The sequence below is a fragment of the Polypterus senegalus genome, unplaced genomic scaffold, assembly GCF_016835505.1.
Source record: "Polypterus senegalus isolate Bchr_013 unplaced genomic scaffold, ASM1683550v1 scaffold_5027, whole genome shotgun sequence".
Lineage (NCBI taxonomy): Eukaryota > Metazoa > Chordata > Cladistia > Polypteriformes > Polypteridae > Polypterus > Polypterus senegalus.
Window position 1 is genome coordinate 7,036 of NW_024384075.1, and position 17,965 is coordinate 25,000.

The 17,965-nt window shown below is 53.7% G+C and overlaps 1 protein-coding gene across 2 annotated transcripts; it reads right to left on the reverse strand.

Annotated features, from left to right (window-relative positions):
• Positions 1–944: 944 nt before the first annotated feature.
• LOC120521815 (uncharacterized protein KIAA2012 homolog) lies at positions 945–11,983 on the reverse strand. 2 transcript variants are annotated; one of them, XM_039743149.1, is made up of 24 exons: positions 11,820–11,983; positions 11,393–11,570; positions 10,594–10,887; positions 10,149–10,302; positions 9,465–9,641; positions 9,226–9,380; positions 8,981–9,152; positions 8,119–8,228; positions 7,891–8,029; positions 7,615–7,800; positions 5,533–5,706; positions 5,326–5,457; positions 5,130–5,198; positions 4,711–4,799; positions 4,299–4,373; positions 4,144–4,198; positions 3,736–4,003; positions 3,506–3,650; positions 3,298–3,421; positions 2,644–3,221; positions 1,924–2,126; positions 1,654–1,826; positions 1,325–1,544; positions 945–1,242 (listed from the first exon to the last, which is right to left on the reverse strand). In XM_039743149.1, exons 2-24 carry the CDS (start codon positions 11,495–11,497, stop codon positions 1,071–1,073), a joined length of 3,969 nt encoding a protein of 1,322 aa, XP_039599083.1. In that variant the 5' UTR covers positions 11,498–11,570; positions 11,820–11,983; the 3' UTR covers positions 945–1,070. The 2 variants fall into 2 exon arrangements, with proteins under 2 accessions (XP_039599083.1, XP_039599082.1); XM_039743148.1 differs by having other exon boundaries at positions 11,804–11,983.
• Positions 11,984–17,965: the final 5,982 nt, after the last annotated feature.

Here is a 17,965-nt window from a genome sequence, read left to right on the forward strand (position 1 = left end):
GGTTACATAATTCTGGAGGTACTGTATGCGCTCTCCAACACCGAGGGTCACGAAGGACAGTTTGTGTCATGTGGACCCTTGTGTCGACCAGGATGCGTCAAATGTAAACGGGCCTTTACTTTTTTGAAGGAAATGCACGGATTTCTCTAATATCGGACCTTTTGGGAATCGATGCTCATGCAGGAGAGCAAAGAGCTCAGACAAAGGCTGTAGACAGATCTAGGGGGCAAAGACTTTTGCACAGTTCAGTGTAGAGCCTTTGACAGGGAGGCTTCCATAGAGCAGTGCAGGATGGCGGGTGACAGGCCAGGTCCCATCCAGGTGTGTGCGGAGGTGACGTGGTGCCCCTCTTGAAGTAAAGGAGGAGTTGAAGGGCACGAGGCCCAGCAGTGCTAGGTTGGCGCTGAAGTCTTGACTTTGGTGACGATGGCAGCTTCTGGACCTCGGTGCCACTACCAAGCAAATGACCGGTAACTCCAAAACGTCCCGACTTATTCCAGCTGCGCCAACCTGAAGCTGTGAAGTCCCCAATGATTGTGAGGTTTTTTTTTTTTTTGAAGGGGGTCTTTGGGGTCCCATGAAGTCTCATTTGTGTCCAAGCAATAAAGCCCGAAATTCCTGTACTTTAGTTTCGTGAAGACAATGAAACGGATGATTTCACAGCCCTGCCATAGCGAGTGTCGAGGGAAGGGGGGCTGGAGGTGGGGGGACTGAGAGGGAAGCTGCCATTTATTTCAGGTGCTGCCCCATTTTTGGGTACTTTTCTGGTACTGGTAAACCTCTAGCAGTGAGAGGTGATGGGCATGAGCGGGCAGTTGTGTCAATGTGCCACCCGACTGTCCAGATAGCAGCAGTAGCACCCCCAGAATGAGAAGAGGAGAGCACAGCGACCTCCCGGACCACCAGACCCTTTTCTCTTTCTCAATAAAACACAGAGGCCCCTCTCCTTCTGCTACTTTATGCAGACTTTATTTATAAAAGAAAGTTTCCGCCAGCCGAGTCCACAACTCCAGCATGTAGTGGCCCTGATCCCCCAGATGGTGGTGCCGAGAGCAGGCCGCCGGTCACCCTCAGGCCTCCTTCTGCACCCCCTCGGCAGGCAGCGGCAGTCCGAGCATCTCCAGCAACTCAAAGTAGGAGTAGACCCAGGGCCGAGAAATCTCCTGTGCCCGCTCCATCCCGTCGGCCTCCGCCAGCAGGTCCCTCTGAAAGATGAGCTGCTGCTCCAGCACGGCCCTCTGTCTGTTGGGGGGGGACGTGACCTGTAAACGTGCTGTGCCCACCAACGGTACCCACGGCACGGCGAGAACCCCATGAGACTCACCTGGCCAGCAGTAAGGCCTGCCACTTGGCCTCCTCCAGGACTCGCTGCATTCTCTCGGCCGCCACGCTCTGCCGCTCTTCCTCTTCTCGACGCCGGCGCTCTTCCTCCTCCCTCTTCCACCGCTGGTACTCGTGCCGCTCGAGTTCGCTCATCTCCTGCATCCTCCGCGCCTCCTCTGCCCTCCTGGCGTCCTCTTCGGCCTGCCTGCGAGCAGCTTCAGCTGTTGAAGAACAAGTGACAGCCTCCGATGTTCTGCACGGTGCCCTCATTGTGCCGTTAGTCTTCCCAGACCCAAGATGGTGCCCGCTGCCACTCTAAAATCCTCCTACCTGCCCGCTGCTCCTCCTCCTGTCTCCTGAGCTTCTGCAGCAGCAGCAATTTCCTGCGGTGCTCCTCCTGTGCCCGCCGCTCCCGCTCCTGGGCAGCCGCCTGCAGTCTCTGCCTCATCCTCTCCTGCTCTTCCTGCTGCTGCTGCTCGGCCTCCTGCTGCAGCTTCTTCAGCCTGGCAAAGTAGCGAGAGAGAGAGAGAGAGACATGCAGCAGTCCATTGGCCTGGGGACCCACCGTCCAGCCCACCCGCCAGCTGTGCCCGCTCGTACTGCATCTCCTCAGCTCTCCGTCGCTCATCCTCTTCCAGCTCCTGCTTCATCCTGTCCTCCCGCTCATGCTGCTCCTGCTTCTCCTGCTCCATCCTCTTCCTCAGCTCTTCCCGCTCGCGCCGCTTCCTTTCCACTTCCTGCCGTCGTTTCTCTGCGTTGTCTGCCCGTTCAGCGTCCCGCACTGCCAACAGCTCTGTGGGCACCTGCGTGAAAAGGAAAGCTTTATATAGCGCCTTTCATAATACTGTGTTAAGTGATGTCACCAGCCTTGGTGGCCTGTTCTCTGTCATCGAACACTCATTGACCAGCAGCTGTCCACCAAGCTCAGGGCAGAGTACCCGGTGCCCCACTGGTCTGATCCACCACTTAGTAGCCCCGTCTACCTCAGTGCCCACCACTGTGTGGACAGTCTGGGCACTCTGTAGTGGTAAAGGACTGAGCGGGCAGCGGGACACTCGGAATGGGGTGCTGAACTTGGTGACATCACATGGTGGAAGATGGATGGCATGGGATTGGCCAATGGGGCCAGTGACATCACATAGTGGTGGACAGCGTGGCATCACTGTTACCAAGTGCTTCAAAGTCCCCCCACCCTGTGATGTCACCACCTCTGTGTGATGCCAATGTTACCATGTGACCGAACTGTCCTTCACTGTGGTACCACCTTTACCAAGTGCCCAGATGTCCACCACTGGGAAGTGACTGCTTATCCATACTTACAGCAGGAGTGCTGGGGGTCCCAAGATGGCTGGCAGGACCACTGGTAACCAGACTGGCAGGGCGGTTTCTGTCCAGGGCTGCCTGTGCTTGTCTCGCTTTGAGGTTTTTGTTGTCACTGCTGTCCAGTTCTCTCTTGTAGATGATGAAGTCGGCCTCTTCCTCCTCCTCCTCCTCCTCCTCTTCATCTTCCTTGTCAGTGTCCTGCTTCCTGAGTTGTTCTGATGTCCTGCTAAAGGACATGTGGGCAGTTTCATCAGCCACCTCTTTCTTGGTGCCCTGCTGCCCTCTTCCTGCTGCCTGCTTGGTGCTGCCCTTTTCCTTTTCCTCCTCCTCATCCTCCTCCTCCTCCTTCTTCTTCTTCTCCTCTTCTTCTTCCATGTCCAGTCCTCCTTTTCGGGGGGGTTTCTTGCCACTGTGGGCTTTTTGTCCAGCAGAGCTGACCTCCTCGTCCTGTCCCTGCCCATCCTCTGCTGGCCCCACTTTCCTCCTGCGTTTGTGTCCACGCTGGTGCTTGGCTGTCTTTGCCGTTGTGCCCGCCGCCTGGCTTTTGTCTTCAGGTCTTTTCTCCTTGGGCTTCCCTGTGGTTTGGGGACAAGTGAGTGGACACGCATGCTACGGAACAACAGGAAGCAGGCAGGATGGGCAGCTACTCACCCACAACAAACCTAGCGCGCCCCTTCAGATCTGATCCCTTCTTGGATTTGCCCAAAGCCCTCTGGTGACTGGCAGCGCCAACCTGTGGATGCTGAGTTCTGCCATCTTCTTCTGTGCCGCCATCCTGTTTCAGTGATAAAATAATGAGCAGGGGTAATGACACCAATGCCACCTGAAAATCCAGCACAACTGGCACCCACAAACCTACCAAGTTGCCTTCTGGATGGATGTCCATTGTGTGCCCGCTGTTCCTCAACATACTGTTGCTAGCAGATGCTTGACCGGCCATGTCCACCAGGGGTCCCAGTCTGCGGTGGCCAGCTTGTGGGTCCCCAGGATGACGTGCCGCTGTGCTGTTTGGCAGTGGCATAAAGTAAAGCCCAAGGTGGACAGGAGAGCACGGGGACTGAGGAGTGACCGGTGCTCGGTGTGCCTTACCTTCCCAAGTGAGGTGACTCCGGTCCGCCAGAGGTCTCTGGGTGCTTCCAGCTCTCAATCGGTGAGGCGCCAGCTACTGGGGGTCTCGGGTCTCTCATATTCTGAAGGTCAGCATCTCCAGGCTGCTTCAGCATGTCAAAGCCCATCCTACGCTTGACCTTCAGGACTGGAGGCAGCGAGGCGCCATCCCTACCACTTGCCAGGGCTGCAGTTGTACCACCTTTCTGGTTTGAAGAAGGTCCGCTGCCTCTCTGACCGCCAAGTGAGGCTGAGAAGCAAAGACACAGTGGCAGTGGCACTCATTTACTGGTGGGCCTGTGCAGTAGTGCCCTGATGTGCATTGGTAGAGCCCAGCAGTGTGAATGGACCACAGTGACCACAGTGGCCGGGGCACTTAGGGCAGCTCACCTGTGTTGTTGCTCTTGTCTGCCACCCGCTGGCCTTTCTGTAGAAATGCAGAGTCCTGAGAGAGACAGAGAGAGACAGGGAGAGACAGAATAAGCTGTGGTGCTCCCCCCATACACCCTCTGTGCCACCACAGTGGCTGGTCCACTCTCACTCACCTGCCACGTGTCCACTACGGGCAGTCCGGAGCCCTTGTGACTTGCGGTTAGTGTCTGTCCACCTTCATCACGAACCTGGAGACAGAAAGACCAGTTACTGTCCTGCAGCTGCATGCACCTCTAAATGGAGCAGCTGGCAGGACCCCATTGAGGTGTGCCAATTTCACATTTAACACCCAGCATTTAATGTTGTCTCCAGTTACATGTGATGGCTTTCAAAGCCAGATGTCGTGGCTGGCATGAGAGCCTACCCTGACCACTAGTTGGTGCTTTACCATCTTGCTTTACTGTGTCTGCCCCAAACTCCCTTCCTTTGTGGGCAGTTTCTTCTGCCCAGCATGGGTTACCCCCAGTTGAGCCCCGTGATGCATACCAGACCTGTCATGCCCAAAGTTTCCTTGGTGCTGCTCACCTGGGTATTCTGATCCTGGCACATTGAGTCGAAAAGGTGTAAGGCTGACCTTTCATGCTGCTCAAGGTTGTAGTCCACAAGGTGGAACCCTGAAAAGAAAGGGCAAAAAAAAAAAAGGAAGTGTTACCCACATGTGTGGCATGAAGATGGGTAAAGCTTGGCGCTGTTTCATCCAGTGACTTCTGGTTGAGATTCAGGCCCAAGGTGGAAGTAGGCATCACCACAGTGTGATGAAGACTTGAGGTTGGCACTGATTTCCTTACTGAGCTCAGATCAATGTGGGCATCCTGGATAGCTGAATCTAAGGTCAGTGCGGATGTGGGTGTCAGCTTGCCAGTATGCCCGCAGTGTCAGCATGGCAAAGCCAGTCGGCATGTATTATGATAGGGTACATGTATGTGAGGGTGAGATCAGCTGACCTTTCTCCTGAGGCAGAAACACTGTCGATCCAGGTGCCATGCTGATGCCTGGGATGCCACGCAGCTCATCTGAAACAGAAGGAGGGCGGAGCCTCATGAGTGATGGGGCCTATCAGCTGACCAGGCTGACCTCAACTGAGACCCTCGTGGGCTGCTGGTGAAAAGCCATGCAATTCCCTGGAGAAAGTGTTCTCACCTCCATTGTGCTCTTGGCTTTCCTCGCCCAGGTCCTTACCCTGGTCCTTCAGTGACCCGAGGAGGGACAGGTGGACAATCCGCCCGTCAGGCCCCATAATGATGCTGCCCACTGATCCACTTTTGTAATATTCTGCAAGGAGAAAGCAGCCAATGAGAAAATGGAGGCGGCTGGCACCACGATGGTGGACACTGGCAGGCCACTCACCTCTGATCTCAAAGGGCAAGACGCCTCTGATGATGCCATCTTCCATGTCCCTGTTCTCCTTGAGGCGCGCTTTGAGGAAGGCCAGGCTGCTCTGGTTTCTTGGACCCTTCTTGCTCACAATTGGAGGCAGAATCTCCAGAAAAGACTTGGGAGGCAGCTGAGGGTCCGTGGACTCTTCAGAAGTAAAATGGAAACAGTTGCCCATTGTGAGTGCCAGTCACTTGGGCATGTTTGTGGCCATTTTATCATTGGTCTCTTATAATCTCACTTGCCCTGAGCTTGATGTGCTCTGCTCAAACACCAGTCCTCAAGTCTGTCTGCCATCTTGTCTTTGTGATCTGCCCCAGTGTGACCGAGAGGACGCGGAGCCATTGACCGGTCCTGCCGTATGTCATGAAGACCCCGTCTTTTCGGATTGGCCTCTTGTTGTTCTGGTCGTGGGTTTGTTGATCTGCCCTTCTACTTGATTAATCTATGGACCCAATCTCCAGTCATCTCCCTCCATTGTGCCTCATCGATACTGACTCCACTGATTTCCCTATCCACCATGCGCTGACCCTTTTCCTATTTTTGCTCTGGTGGTCCTGTCTGCACCCTCTCCAGATCTCCCCTACGTCAGCCTGTCCCTCCTTTTCTTCTGGTGACCTTCTCTTAATTGATCCCATGTCCCACTACATCTTCACGTCTATCCTCCCATTTTATTGATCCCCCACCGACCCCACCTCCAGATCTTCACCTCACTGAACTGCAGTATCTCTAATATCCTTTTCCTCCAGTCATCCCACTCCTAACACCATCTCCAGTTCTGTCCCACGCGGACTCGTCTCTCCTTTGTCTGGTGTCCTTGTCTGCACTGATCCTGCAGCCCATACAATCTCCAGATCTCCACCTCAATGAACAATCTTCCCTTATTGTGTACCCTCATCTCACTGATTCCCCTGCACATGACATGTCCAAACCTCCCCTCCAGTGACCTCTACCATTAGCCCACCTCCATGTTCTGCTTTGCTTTGTCTTCATTGATCTTACTACCCACACCGTCTACAGTTCTGCCCTACACTGACTCATCTCCCATTGTTCTCTCGTCTCCCTTGATCCCACCACCTTCACTGTCTTCAGCGCTCCTCTAAACTGTCCTGTCTGCACAATGGCTCCAGGGACCCTGTCTGGATTGATCTCGCCGCTCACACCCTCTTCACATATGTCCTACAACAAGCTCTCTGCTATCATTTACTGTATGTGGAGTTCTTGCGTTTGTTGATCCCACCATCTACACCATCTTCAGATCTCTCCCTCCACTGACCTGTTCCTTCTTTGTCTTCACTGACCCCATCACACACACCCTCACTAGACTTCCTAGATTTATTTTTTTTATTTGGTGAACCCATGTCCATTTATCTCACTGCCTACACCATCTCCAGACTTGTCCTACACTGATTTGTCTCTTCTTGTGTGCCTGGTGTCCTTGTTCACCATCAACCTCATTGCTCACACCATCTCCAGATCCACACACCTTACCCCTCTCCTACTCAAACTGCCATTTCTACTCTGGTGAGCTGACCTCCATTTATCCCACCGCCTACACCATCTCCAGACTTGTCCTGCACAGATTCATCTCGTATTTTTTTCTGTCTGGTGTTTTTGCCTCCTCTGATCCCATTGCCCAGACCACCTTCTTATCCCCATCCCATTGACCCATGTGCCATGCTGTCTCCTATTTATGTGCTGCCCTTTGTCTCCGTGGATCCCCCACATCATCTCCAGGACTCCACCTCACTGCTGTATCCGATTTTTGTGTCTTTGTCTCCACTGATCCCACCACCCACACCATCTCCCCTCCACTGATCTGTCCCTCCTGTTGCTCTGTTTGACTTTGTCTCTGCTAATCCCATCTCCAGATGTCCTCTCTTCTGCCCCCCTCTGACCTGTCCTAGTCCTTCTTCTCATAGACAGTCCATCCCTGCTGATGCTCTTCCCCTTTTTCAAGACCACCCTGATCTTTCATCCTGCCCTGCGTTGCTATTCTGTGATCTCCGCACATTTAGTCGCCACTGACGTGTCCTTCGCTATTTCAGATCTTACCTTGGCCCTCACAGGCCTCGCTGTCTTGTCCACTTGTTGGAAGCCCAAACTTCTGAAGAGACCCGAGGAGCTTCTTCTGTGTCTTGTCCTCAGCCAGGGGTCCTGGGGGTCTTTCCTCGCTCTGCTCTTCCTGGTTTGGTGGCTCTCCAGTTTCCACTTCATTCTCATTCTCATTGTCTAACAAGTCTGTGGATCAGAAAACTCAAACAGCTGTCACCAGCCTGAAGGTAAGTGCCCCAGCGACCGGGCAGGGGACGCCCATCCCTTACCACGTACCTGCCAGACCCAGACCCCCGTCCTGCCCGATGCCCTTCAGCTGCAGCAGTGGGAGGATAAGCAGCTCTTTGGGGAGCTCCACTTCCTCACACCTCCTCTTTGTTCCTGATGGCTCGGCCAGGCGTGGCAGTCTTAGAGGCTGAATGGCACAGCGAGCGGGCATGAGTTCCAGTGTGATTCTGCTCTTCCCACTAACAGCCCCCAAGCTGGCACCCCTTCTCTGCTTACCTTCCTCTCAGGCATCCTGGGTGGGCTGACGTCCAATAGAAAGGTGGGTAAGATTGATGGGAGAAACTGATCCTGGGCATCTGCCCTCTGCTCAGGTGGCACTGGTGGTGCTGTCAATAGGAAGGTCGAGAGTGACTTGTGACGTGAGCATCTACAGGACAGACTAAGTCACTTGGAGAGTACCAAGGCCCTGCTGACCCAAGAGGGGCACACTCTGAGGTGCCACTGGGCCAGAGTGTCAGGGCCACAGTGATATTAGAAGACCCTACTGACTACATGTGTCACATCAAGCTGCTCCTGTCATGGAAATATCATTCTTGGAGCCATAAAGTCCTCCTGACCACCAAAATCAAAGGTCTGAGGTGACATCTTAGTAGCCCCAGGTGTCACTCCTGGTGTCTTCAGGTCCCACTGTCTCAGTTTGCCAGTCCAGGAGTGATGAGATGCCACTGACTTAACTGGGGGTCAGTCCTGCAGTATGAAGGCCCTACTGACCTATGGCTGTCACACTCAGGGTGACCCAGAGTGACAGACTCCTAGAATCCTAAAATGGCCCTCCTGAGTCACAAAGTCCTGCTGTCACTTGTTGGTGGACATCTGAGGAGCCCACTGTGTCAATCCTGAAGCAGCAAGGCCCTACTGAGCCCGGGGGGCTCCACTCCTAGGGTGAAGTGGTGCCACAGAAATAGGACCAATAATCCTGGGTGTCACTTTTGGAGTGATGCGGTCTTACTGGTTCAGGAATGTCACCCCGTCTCTCTCCTTGTCACTCCTGGTGTAATAAAGTCCCACTGTCTGCCCGCCATCATTCACCAGGGGTCACTCCTGAGGTCAAAGGCACTTTTGTTGTGGCTTTACTTACGGACGGGTGCTTTCTGGGGTGTGCCCTCCTCACTGGTGGAGTGCGCCTCACTCTGGAGCCAGGAGGCGTCGATGCTGATGCAGGCCATGGCTGCCCGGAGGGCTTGAGCGGGGGTCTCTTCCTCCTCCTCCTCCTTGATAGATTTGACTGGTGACAGGCGGATGATGACATTCTAAAATTGATGAAGGTGGCATGAGGTGGTGAGATGGAATGACCCAATCAGTCAGGAGGGTGTGCCCACTTACCTCAGGGTCCCTATTCTCAGCTTCCGTGCCCGGCCGGGCCTCAGGGATGGGGCTCAGCTCGCTGCAGGGCACCGGGATCAGGATCTGGTACTCAACGTTTTTTTTCGTTCTTTCTGTTGGCATTTCGTTCCTGCCCTTGGGGTCATCATGTGTCTCTGTGACAGGAGGAGAGGGTGGAGTGGCTGTCACTGACGTTGGGCACACAGCATGGCAGACACGGCGGGATATGATCACGGTACCTGGGGGTGAAGTTGAGTCCCAGATAGGGCGGCCCTCAGGAAGCGCCTCCAGTGCGGTCGGAATGCTGGGCAGCACTTTGTACGGCCGGGGGGCTGACGAGAGGTCGTGCTGCCCTCTGTAGTGTGGCAGCGTGCTTGGGGCACCTTCCGGCATTGGTGGGGCATCCCCTAAGGCACCTGTGAGACACAGAGGTGTCCATTAAGGAGGATGGGAAAGGCAAACACAAGGAGGGCACAAGTGCCACACATGAAGGGCATCTGAGGCATGAATTGAACCTAGGTATACAGTTGGTACTTGGTGCCAACACAAACTGCTAGGCCACATTGGCACCTGACAGGTGGGAAGTAAGGTGGGCTAGAGGAAGCTTATGGCAGTGTATGGATAAGAAGAGGCAGGCATGAGGCCTTGGGTGGCACAGTAGGTGAGGCAGATGGGCAAGATGAGTTAATGGGTAATGAGGCAGTGGGTGCAGGTGCAGGTGGGGGGTAAGTTCAAATGATGGCAGCATAAGAGTAAGTCCTCCACTGGGTGGCACAACAGGTGAGTCAGGGTGGCCTCCCATGGCATCTTGAAGCCCCTCACAGCTTCCAGAAAACTCAAAAAAAAGAGCCAATCTCTGAGTGGATTGGACGAGTTGTGCCAGGCGTTCTCCTCGCCATGGTCCCAGTCACGGGGCATCTTACCTGCTCTGATCTTCTGGACATTGGTGGGATCCCACGTTTGAGACAGACATGCCAGGTACCGTTTAGCCGAGTAGCCCGGGCGCACCTGGCGGTCCGCATTCTCCTCTGGTGGGCCGAGAAACTGAAAAAATGAGCGGATATCTTTGTGCCCAGCCTAAAAGAAATGAAAGATGGGGTGTGAGGGACCCACTCACCTCTGAGAGGCTCTTATGAGTGCCATGAAGACCACCGGAGACACACACACACACACACACTTGTTCTCTACATGTAGACTCTCAGCACCAGTCGCCCACTCATATAGCGCCTTGCACTCTTTTACAATGACCTGGTGGCCAAGTACTGGCATCCATCTTGTATGTCACCAAGGTTTAGGTGGGATCTGCTGAGTCCCGCTCTGTGTGTCCACTGTGCTCAGCCTGCTCATCTGGTGCCCCCGATGACCCACCTGCTTGTTGCCGTATGCCAGGATGGCGCCAGTCAGGTCCCTCAGAGTGTTAAGCTCCCGCTCGTCCTTGTCCCCCATCGCCTGTGGCCCTCGGCCCCTCCTGTCAGCATTTGCCAGCGTCCATGCGGAGAGCGCCAGCTCCTCAGAGTACAAGATGAGTGGCCCCTTTCGTGTACTGAAGGTCCTGGGGGGCACCGGCTCTGCCATGTACACGGGGGGCCTCAGCGGCCCTCGCTCGTTCTCTATCTTACGCAGGCGGAAAAAGTGCCGCTGTGACACCCAGTTGAAGTAATCCTGAAAGAGAAGAGCAGAGCAGTCTGCGTCTGGGAGGGGAACCATCAGGGCCTGCAGATAGAACTGGTCTGACTGGGATGTGGGGGGACATGGGACTGAGGTGGCACAAACTGGGGGCCAAAAGGAACCAATGGCTGAAGTGGGAGATGACTTGTGGGCATACTGGGACAAGTAGTGACTCAAGGTCACACCTGGAATAAGACACAGAGCTGCTACCTGAACTTGTGGTCGCCATCTGAACTGGGCATGCTGGCAGTTGGTGGCCCAAATGGGAGCAGCGCACTGGTGGTGACCATCTGGACTGGGACAAGCTGCAGCTGTAAATGCCATCAGGAACCAATGGCTGAAGTGGGAGACAACATGTGGCCATACTGAAATGGGACAAGTGGTGACTCTGAACAGCGAGGTGACTTGGTGGCATCTGTGAAGGGGAGGTGACACCAGGACATGCGGGTCTGCCTTGGTGCCCGTCCAGACGCTGGCGCTGCCCATGGCCGGCTCTCACCTCTGGCTCGTAGTAGACCTCGATCCTCCCGTGGATGTCGGTCACCTTCTCCTTTATCTCCTGTCCACATCCGCGACTGAGAAGTGACAAGTTCAACTCTTTCATTGTGCCAGTGACGCTCCCTCACCCACATGTCAGCAGCGGACATCGGTGGGCATCCCCAGGCCTCCAAGTCTCTCTGAAACAAAACAATGAGAAGGGCTGTCAGTTGCCTGGCCTGCCAACTCAGGCCCCCCAGTCTCCGTCATTCAGTGTTTGAGGGGCCGGGTACAAGTGAGGCGATCGTAAGTTGTGCTGCCAGCCTGGCCACCTCTCAGTCAGTCCACTCTACAGACCATTAAGAGAATTGGCCGGTGCAAGTGGTGGCACCGAGGACCCCCGGTGTCCCTCACCACCCCGCGACTGTCTTACCCCCCGCCGTCCACACCTTCTTCAGTAGCCGCTGCTCAGACGCTTCTCTCCACTTGGTGCCCGTGTCCTTGCAGCAGTGCTGAAGCAAATGGCCGGACCCTATTGTGCCAAAAGAATGTTTTCTGGTTGCCGTGGCAGCCAAAAGGAAATGAAGCCGGCTGCTCCAAGAACAACAGAGCCCAAAAAAACAAAACGACGCCTCCTGTCCTGTGGAGAGGCTCAGATTTCAGCCTCCCAAACCAGCCCTGCCTCGGGGGCATCATTGGGGGCCACTGGGCGGCGAGCTCATTAGCCAGCATTCCTCTGATTAGTCACATGATGCCAAGGCCTGGCCGGGGACAGGCGGGGACTTCAGAATGCATTTGGAGGGACGTGTCCACCTCTGCGCTGCTAGACCGCCTCCTAGTGGCAAGAGGACGCAATCACGTTTGGAGTCCAGCTCTCGCCTGCTCCACGCTGCCCCCTAATGCTCAAGTGCAGTCTCATTTCGTAGAAGTGGTCCAGCAGAGGGCGCTGTGGGGCTACTTGAGTGTTTGACGCTTAACTATAAGGCGACTACAGAAGGCTTGGCAGCCACTAGATGGCAGCATGCCAAACAGATGGAGACGTTATTGGGGGGGGCTGCACTAGCTAGCCATGGGCTGTTAAAGGTCCAGTCAGGGGTCCTAACACTTGAAAACATCCCAGACAGGAACCTGCAATACCTGACTTTAACCTCATATAGCGCCTTCCCCAGGACTTGTATTACACTTGAAGCGATGAACTCAGGGTCACACAGGGAGTGCAGGTGGGCATTGAAATGGCAGTCCATCAGCTTACCCAGCAGGCCACTCCAAAAAAACATGCTGTTAACACATTACACCACCTGAGCCACTTTATACCGTGAAAGGCGCTATATCATACAAAGAATAAGTCACAGATGAACACAATCAATCATCCATCCATCCAAGTGCTGAGCCCATTTTTCCACAAAAACCCAACGTAGAATGGAGGTGCCCTGCTGGTTTCCATGTGTCTTCATCTAGTGACGAGATGCGGTGACAAGGACAGGGGCAGTACAGCCTACAAGTGGGACATGTGGGAGACGTGTCCACCACCGTTCTCCTAGTGGCAAGAGGACGCAGACACGCTTGGAGTTCACCTCTCACCTGCACCATGCTGCCCCCTAATGTGGACCCTAGTGTGGTCTCTTCTGTAGGACCATCCAGCAGAGGGCGCCCTGAGCCTACTGGAGTGCCAGCTTACACAGCTCTTGGGCCACTTAAGAGGAAAATGCAAAAGGCTCAGCGGCCACTAGATGGCGGCATTTCATTGGTCCCACACATCACTGGGGGTGGGGGGCTGCACTAGCCAGTCCATCAGGGGTCATCGGTGTCCTAAATGGAGACATACAGCACATGACTATAATCTTATATAGCGCCTGTCCCAGGACTTTTCTTGCTCAGGGTGGGCACTGAACTGGCAGCCTTGTACTTTGCAGTCGATCGTCTTAAGCACCAGGGCAAAGTGCCCTCAAAAAATGTGTTGTTAACGCCACCAGAGTCACTTTGTACTGTGAAAGGCGCTATATTATGGCCATGCCCGATCACTTATTCATTGTATGATATAGCGCCTTTCACAGCACAAAAAGTACCAACCTAGAGTGGGGTCTCTTTCCATCCCCGGACACCCTCCTGGATGTCACCAGGGGTTCCCCAGTGGAGGTGGAGGTGCTTGTCAGTGCGCACCAGACATGGAGGAGCAGCAGCATCAGCACTTCTGAACTCCCTGCTAACACAGCGCCCCCTGCTGATGGAGGCCCTGCACTCCTCTGTGCTTCTGCGCATTCCAGGTGAAGATGACCGCAGCTCACGGATAAGACAGGACATTATGTCAGTGTCACATGAAGCCACGCCGCCCTTCTTCTATCTGTCCTCCATCCTGACGTTCTCCTCTGAATGCCGAGTTATCAGCAGGAGCCAACACTGGCCAGGGTGCCAGTCCAGCAGTGTCTGAGGGGTTCCCATTGACCCACCATGACTGTCCACTAGCTCACCCCTCCAAACATCCAGTGGGACAAGTCCGACAGGCAGTGTAACGACCCCAGTGGGCAGTCTGAACACTGGCATGACCCCAAGTAAGTGTGCCACCTTAACCATAGTGTCTGCAATTGAAAGGCGCTATACAACACGACAAGCTCACCAGCTCAAAGCCCACCCTGACTCCTGTTGTGCCCCCACAAGACAACTGCATGCTACTTGTGCTCCCTGCGGAGAGGTGCTACATAACAGGACAAGGATAAAGCCTTAATACTCCCTGTGTGACCCCGAGTGCCAGGGTCTGGATATAGAAATCTGGAAATGGGTGGCACTCACTTGAGAAGGCGCTATATAACATGATGAGGATACCATCTGAGGTGCGAGTCGAGTGCTGAAAGGGTTAGGATTTGAAAAAGTTTTTTTTTCATTCTGCCTGGTAAGTGTCTTGGGATGGCATTCACTTTAGAAAGGCGCTATATAACACGGCCCACTATCTCTGTGCAACCCTGAGTGTATAAATTACAGCTGCTCAGACTCCTGGTGCAGGAAAGTGGAAGTTGTTGTATGCTCCTTGTAAATGGATGATGCTCGTGATGGCAAGGCGCTATATAATTCGTCCAGGTCACCCATTCAGTGCCTCCTACTGGCTCAGTTTAGCTATGAGGGCTTCAGGTGTGGAATTTGAAAAACAATTGAACTGTGCCTGTGAAGTGTCCCGGGTTGGTGCTCACCCTAGAAAGGCGCTATATAAAATGATCCCTTATCCCCAGAGTGTGTGTGTTCAGTTGCTCTGATGCAGACATACAGAAACAAATGTCACTCAATGTCACTCACTTGAGAAGGCGCTATATAAAATGGCTGCCGATGAAGCCTGACGCCCCCTAGTGGATCAGTCTGGGATGCGAAGTGAGTCGTTCATCCAGCTGGCCTGCAGTTCTCCTCTTCCTTGTGATGGCCATCCCTCATATTTCAGTCTGGGGGTCCGTCCGCATGCATTTTGGGGTCATTGTTTTATACTAGTCATGTTACTGTCGTGTAATAAGTGTGCTGCTGTGGGCTGGGCCTTGGTGACGTGCGAGGTGTTTTGTGGGCGGGGCCCCCTGCCAATCCCCTCCAGGAACCAATCCAGAGGGTCCCCCGCGGCGCCTGGTGGTTGGGAGTTTGGTTCGTGGTGGGTTTCTTGTGTTTTGCTCAGCGTTTGAGAATTTCAGACCACTCTCTGCATCTGTCCGTTGTTTGGATTGCTTTCTGTTTTTGGCGACTCCATCTTGTGCTCCTTGGAGACTCTTCAGTGTTATCCATCCATCCAATTCCTAACCCGCTGAATCCAAATACAGGGTCACGGGGGTCTGCTGGAGCCAATCCCAGCCAACACAGGGCACAAGGCAGGAATCAATCCTGGGCAGGGTGCCAACCCACCACACTCTTCAGTGTTATTTCGGTGGAAATTGAACCTTGTTGTAAAGTTGCTGCTTCTGCCAGTGTAACCACGGGCTTTGGCGGTATACCGGCCCCTAGTGGGCACTTTTGGATGTGCTTTCGGACTCCCGACCACTACAGGTCCAGATTTCAGTTGCTTTAGCAGTTCTGGATAAGTGACAAGTCGCCAGTGACCGATCATCACTTGTATTTGTGGTTGTCATTAACGCAGGGGACTTTGCTTCTCCACGGAGTGGTTTTCCGCTTGAGGAGGTGTCTGGATGATCTCATCGTGTCACTCACCTCATGAACAAAACTGTCATCCCATAAAGTGACATGAAGTCTTCGTAACGTCCCTTAACCTTTATGGTGCCGTGACCCATAGTGATTGTTAGAACTTGGCTATCTTTTTAGGGAGCATTCAAACGGGGGTCCTTCGTGCTGGCCCAGTGGCCGCGGCTTAGCGACTTCCAGTCACAGGGATGTCACGTGTGTTTGAAAGACGCTCCTGGATGACAGTTGGGGGCAGAGGACACCAGTGACATCTCAGCAAGAACAACAAATCTACAACATGGCTGTGGGGAGATCCATAGTGGGGGACAAAGCCTTCTGAACGTCCGAAAAGTGCGACGCTTGACCCACGAGAACAGAAGACGAACCACCGTTTGGCACAGGAGGCCCCGCAATATGAGCAGAACAAGAAGAGAAGGAGCACCTGTCCAGAGTCCCAAACCTCCACTTGCCACATGTTGGGGATTGTGACTTAGTCATCGAGAGGGTCGTGTCATTTTGAAGTCCGAGTGGACTGTGGAGTTGTGTGCGCCATCAAACCACGTGACGTGCCCGGAGCTCCGAGGACAATGCCACGAGATCAATGCCGCTCAACTGAGATTCCATTTTTACCCAGACGGTGGCGCCAATGCATCAGCGTACAGCTGACTGGCACGTCAGAATCCAACGCGGCGACGCGCACGCGCACGCGCACGCTCACCCCTCTGCGCGTGAACCCGCGAGGCGCGCCGACTTGCCTTCTGCTTTGTTCTGCGGCATTCAGAAGAATAAAATCGAAACTTCAGAGCGACCCCCAAAGGTGTCCCCCCAATGGATGACAAAAACGTTTTTGACTCGGAGGAGGAAGGGACGATTCGAGGGGAGCGTCTTCTTACGTCGATCTAGGAGAACATACTGGTGTTCACCAAAAGGGTCGACTGCCCACCCAATGAAAAAAAGTAGTGAAAATAAAGTTTGAACTTATTTTTCTACTTAATTGCCCATCTCAGGATGGCATCCCAGGCATCTGGGAATGGAAAACGTGAGAAAGGAGCCGAGCGGCCCGCCGTGGACTGGTGGCTTCTCTTGATGCTCGTTCAAACGCCGTTTATAGCGCCTTACACAGATGAGGCAGAGCAAAAAGCGGGTCCGCGGTCCTTGGGGGGCACAGGACAAGGCTGCTCAGGTGGGTCCTGAGCCCCCCACCCCAAACTAATGTCTTCTTTTCATTTTATTCTTACTTTCATTCGGCGGGCTGAGATTTCACTTTCTGTGTTAATCCAAAGATAAAATGGCGTTTAACTTGGAGACCTCCGTCCGTCCGTCCAGCCGTTCAGTAAGGCAGGCGCCTCATCGAGAGACAACGCGGAACGGGGCGGCGCTTATTACCTTTTCATGGTGTGTGTTTGTTAACATGTAAACTATTGTTATCATTAGAATAGGTTCAGAATAATAGAATACTAACAATAGGTTCAGAATAATAAACACCCCTGACTGCACCGGTGCGACAAAACATCGCACTCGTCCCGTTGTCCCGTTAGGAGTTTTTTTGACCCCCTCCCTTCCATTTCTGGCCCTCCAGACCTTAAAGACCCCCCCCCCTCTTAAGAAATGACATCCTCGTGATGAAGAGTAAACCAGCGAGTGGCTACTACAGCAGAAATGATCAGACGTTACGCAGGCCACGTCAGATGACCCCAGGGGTTTGCCCCCTAATGACATACGAGGGGGTCTCAGAACTTTAAATAAATGGGGGCTGGTCGTGTACACACATGCGGAGTGTCGTTTTCTGCAGTTTCGAGGTTGCTGGTCACCAGTATGGTGGTATTTGTGATGTTTCACTGGTGGTCCAAGCCCTCTAAAACCCTCCACTAGAAGGTTCAAAATGACAAATGGGTTGTCACTTCAGATGGCTTCAAGTCACCGATTGAGAGTCAGAGGTTATTTTGGACTTTTAACCCTTCACTAGCCCTGTATGGACCTCCATCAGAGGGAGAGAGGGAGGACACAATTTTATTTCATTACCGTATACTTAGAGCAGGGCTGCTCAGCTCTTAAAAACGGTTCTTCTCGAATGGCCCGTCCCAGTTCCTTGCTGGGTTGTGTTTCACTTTGAAAATCTCCTAATATGTAGAAAGAGCTCAAATGGCTCACAGTTGGTAGACGACCTAGCAGGACAGAACAGACTAAGACCACCCGGGCTTGGCCTGCATCGCGAGTTCTTCTAACACGATGAGCCATCGCAGTGTCACACATCGTCACCATCTCCTTGGGCTGGTGGAACCTTTAACAGATTGAAATTAAAGTTCTTTCTAGAACCTTCCTGCAGACGGGCCTTTTAGGAACCAAAAATGGATCCCCTGTGGTCACCACTCTGAAGGACCACCCTGGCACCTTCAACTCTAAGAGGGTGGAGGGCTGCAGGTTTTGATTCCAGTCAGGCCTGGCAGGTAAT

Excerpts from the sequence above, each read along its gene's own strand:
- LOC120521815 (XM_039743149.1), bottom strand. The coding sequence starts at position 11,497 with ATGAAAGAGTTGAACTTGTCACTTCTCAGTCGCGGATGTGGACAGGAG. Across the intron at positions 9,642-10,148 it reads TGTCCAGAAGATCAGAGCAG|GTGCCTTAGGGGATGCCCCA; the intron begins GTAAGATGCCCC and ends TGTGTCTCACAG. Across the intron at positions 3,651-3,735 it reads GAGTCACCTCACTTGGGAAG|CACAGCGGCACGTCATCCTG; the intron begins GTAAGGCACACC and ends ACTGCCAAACAG.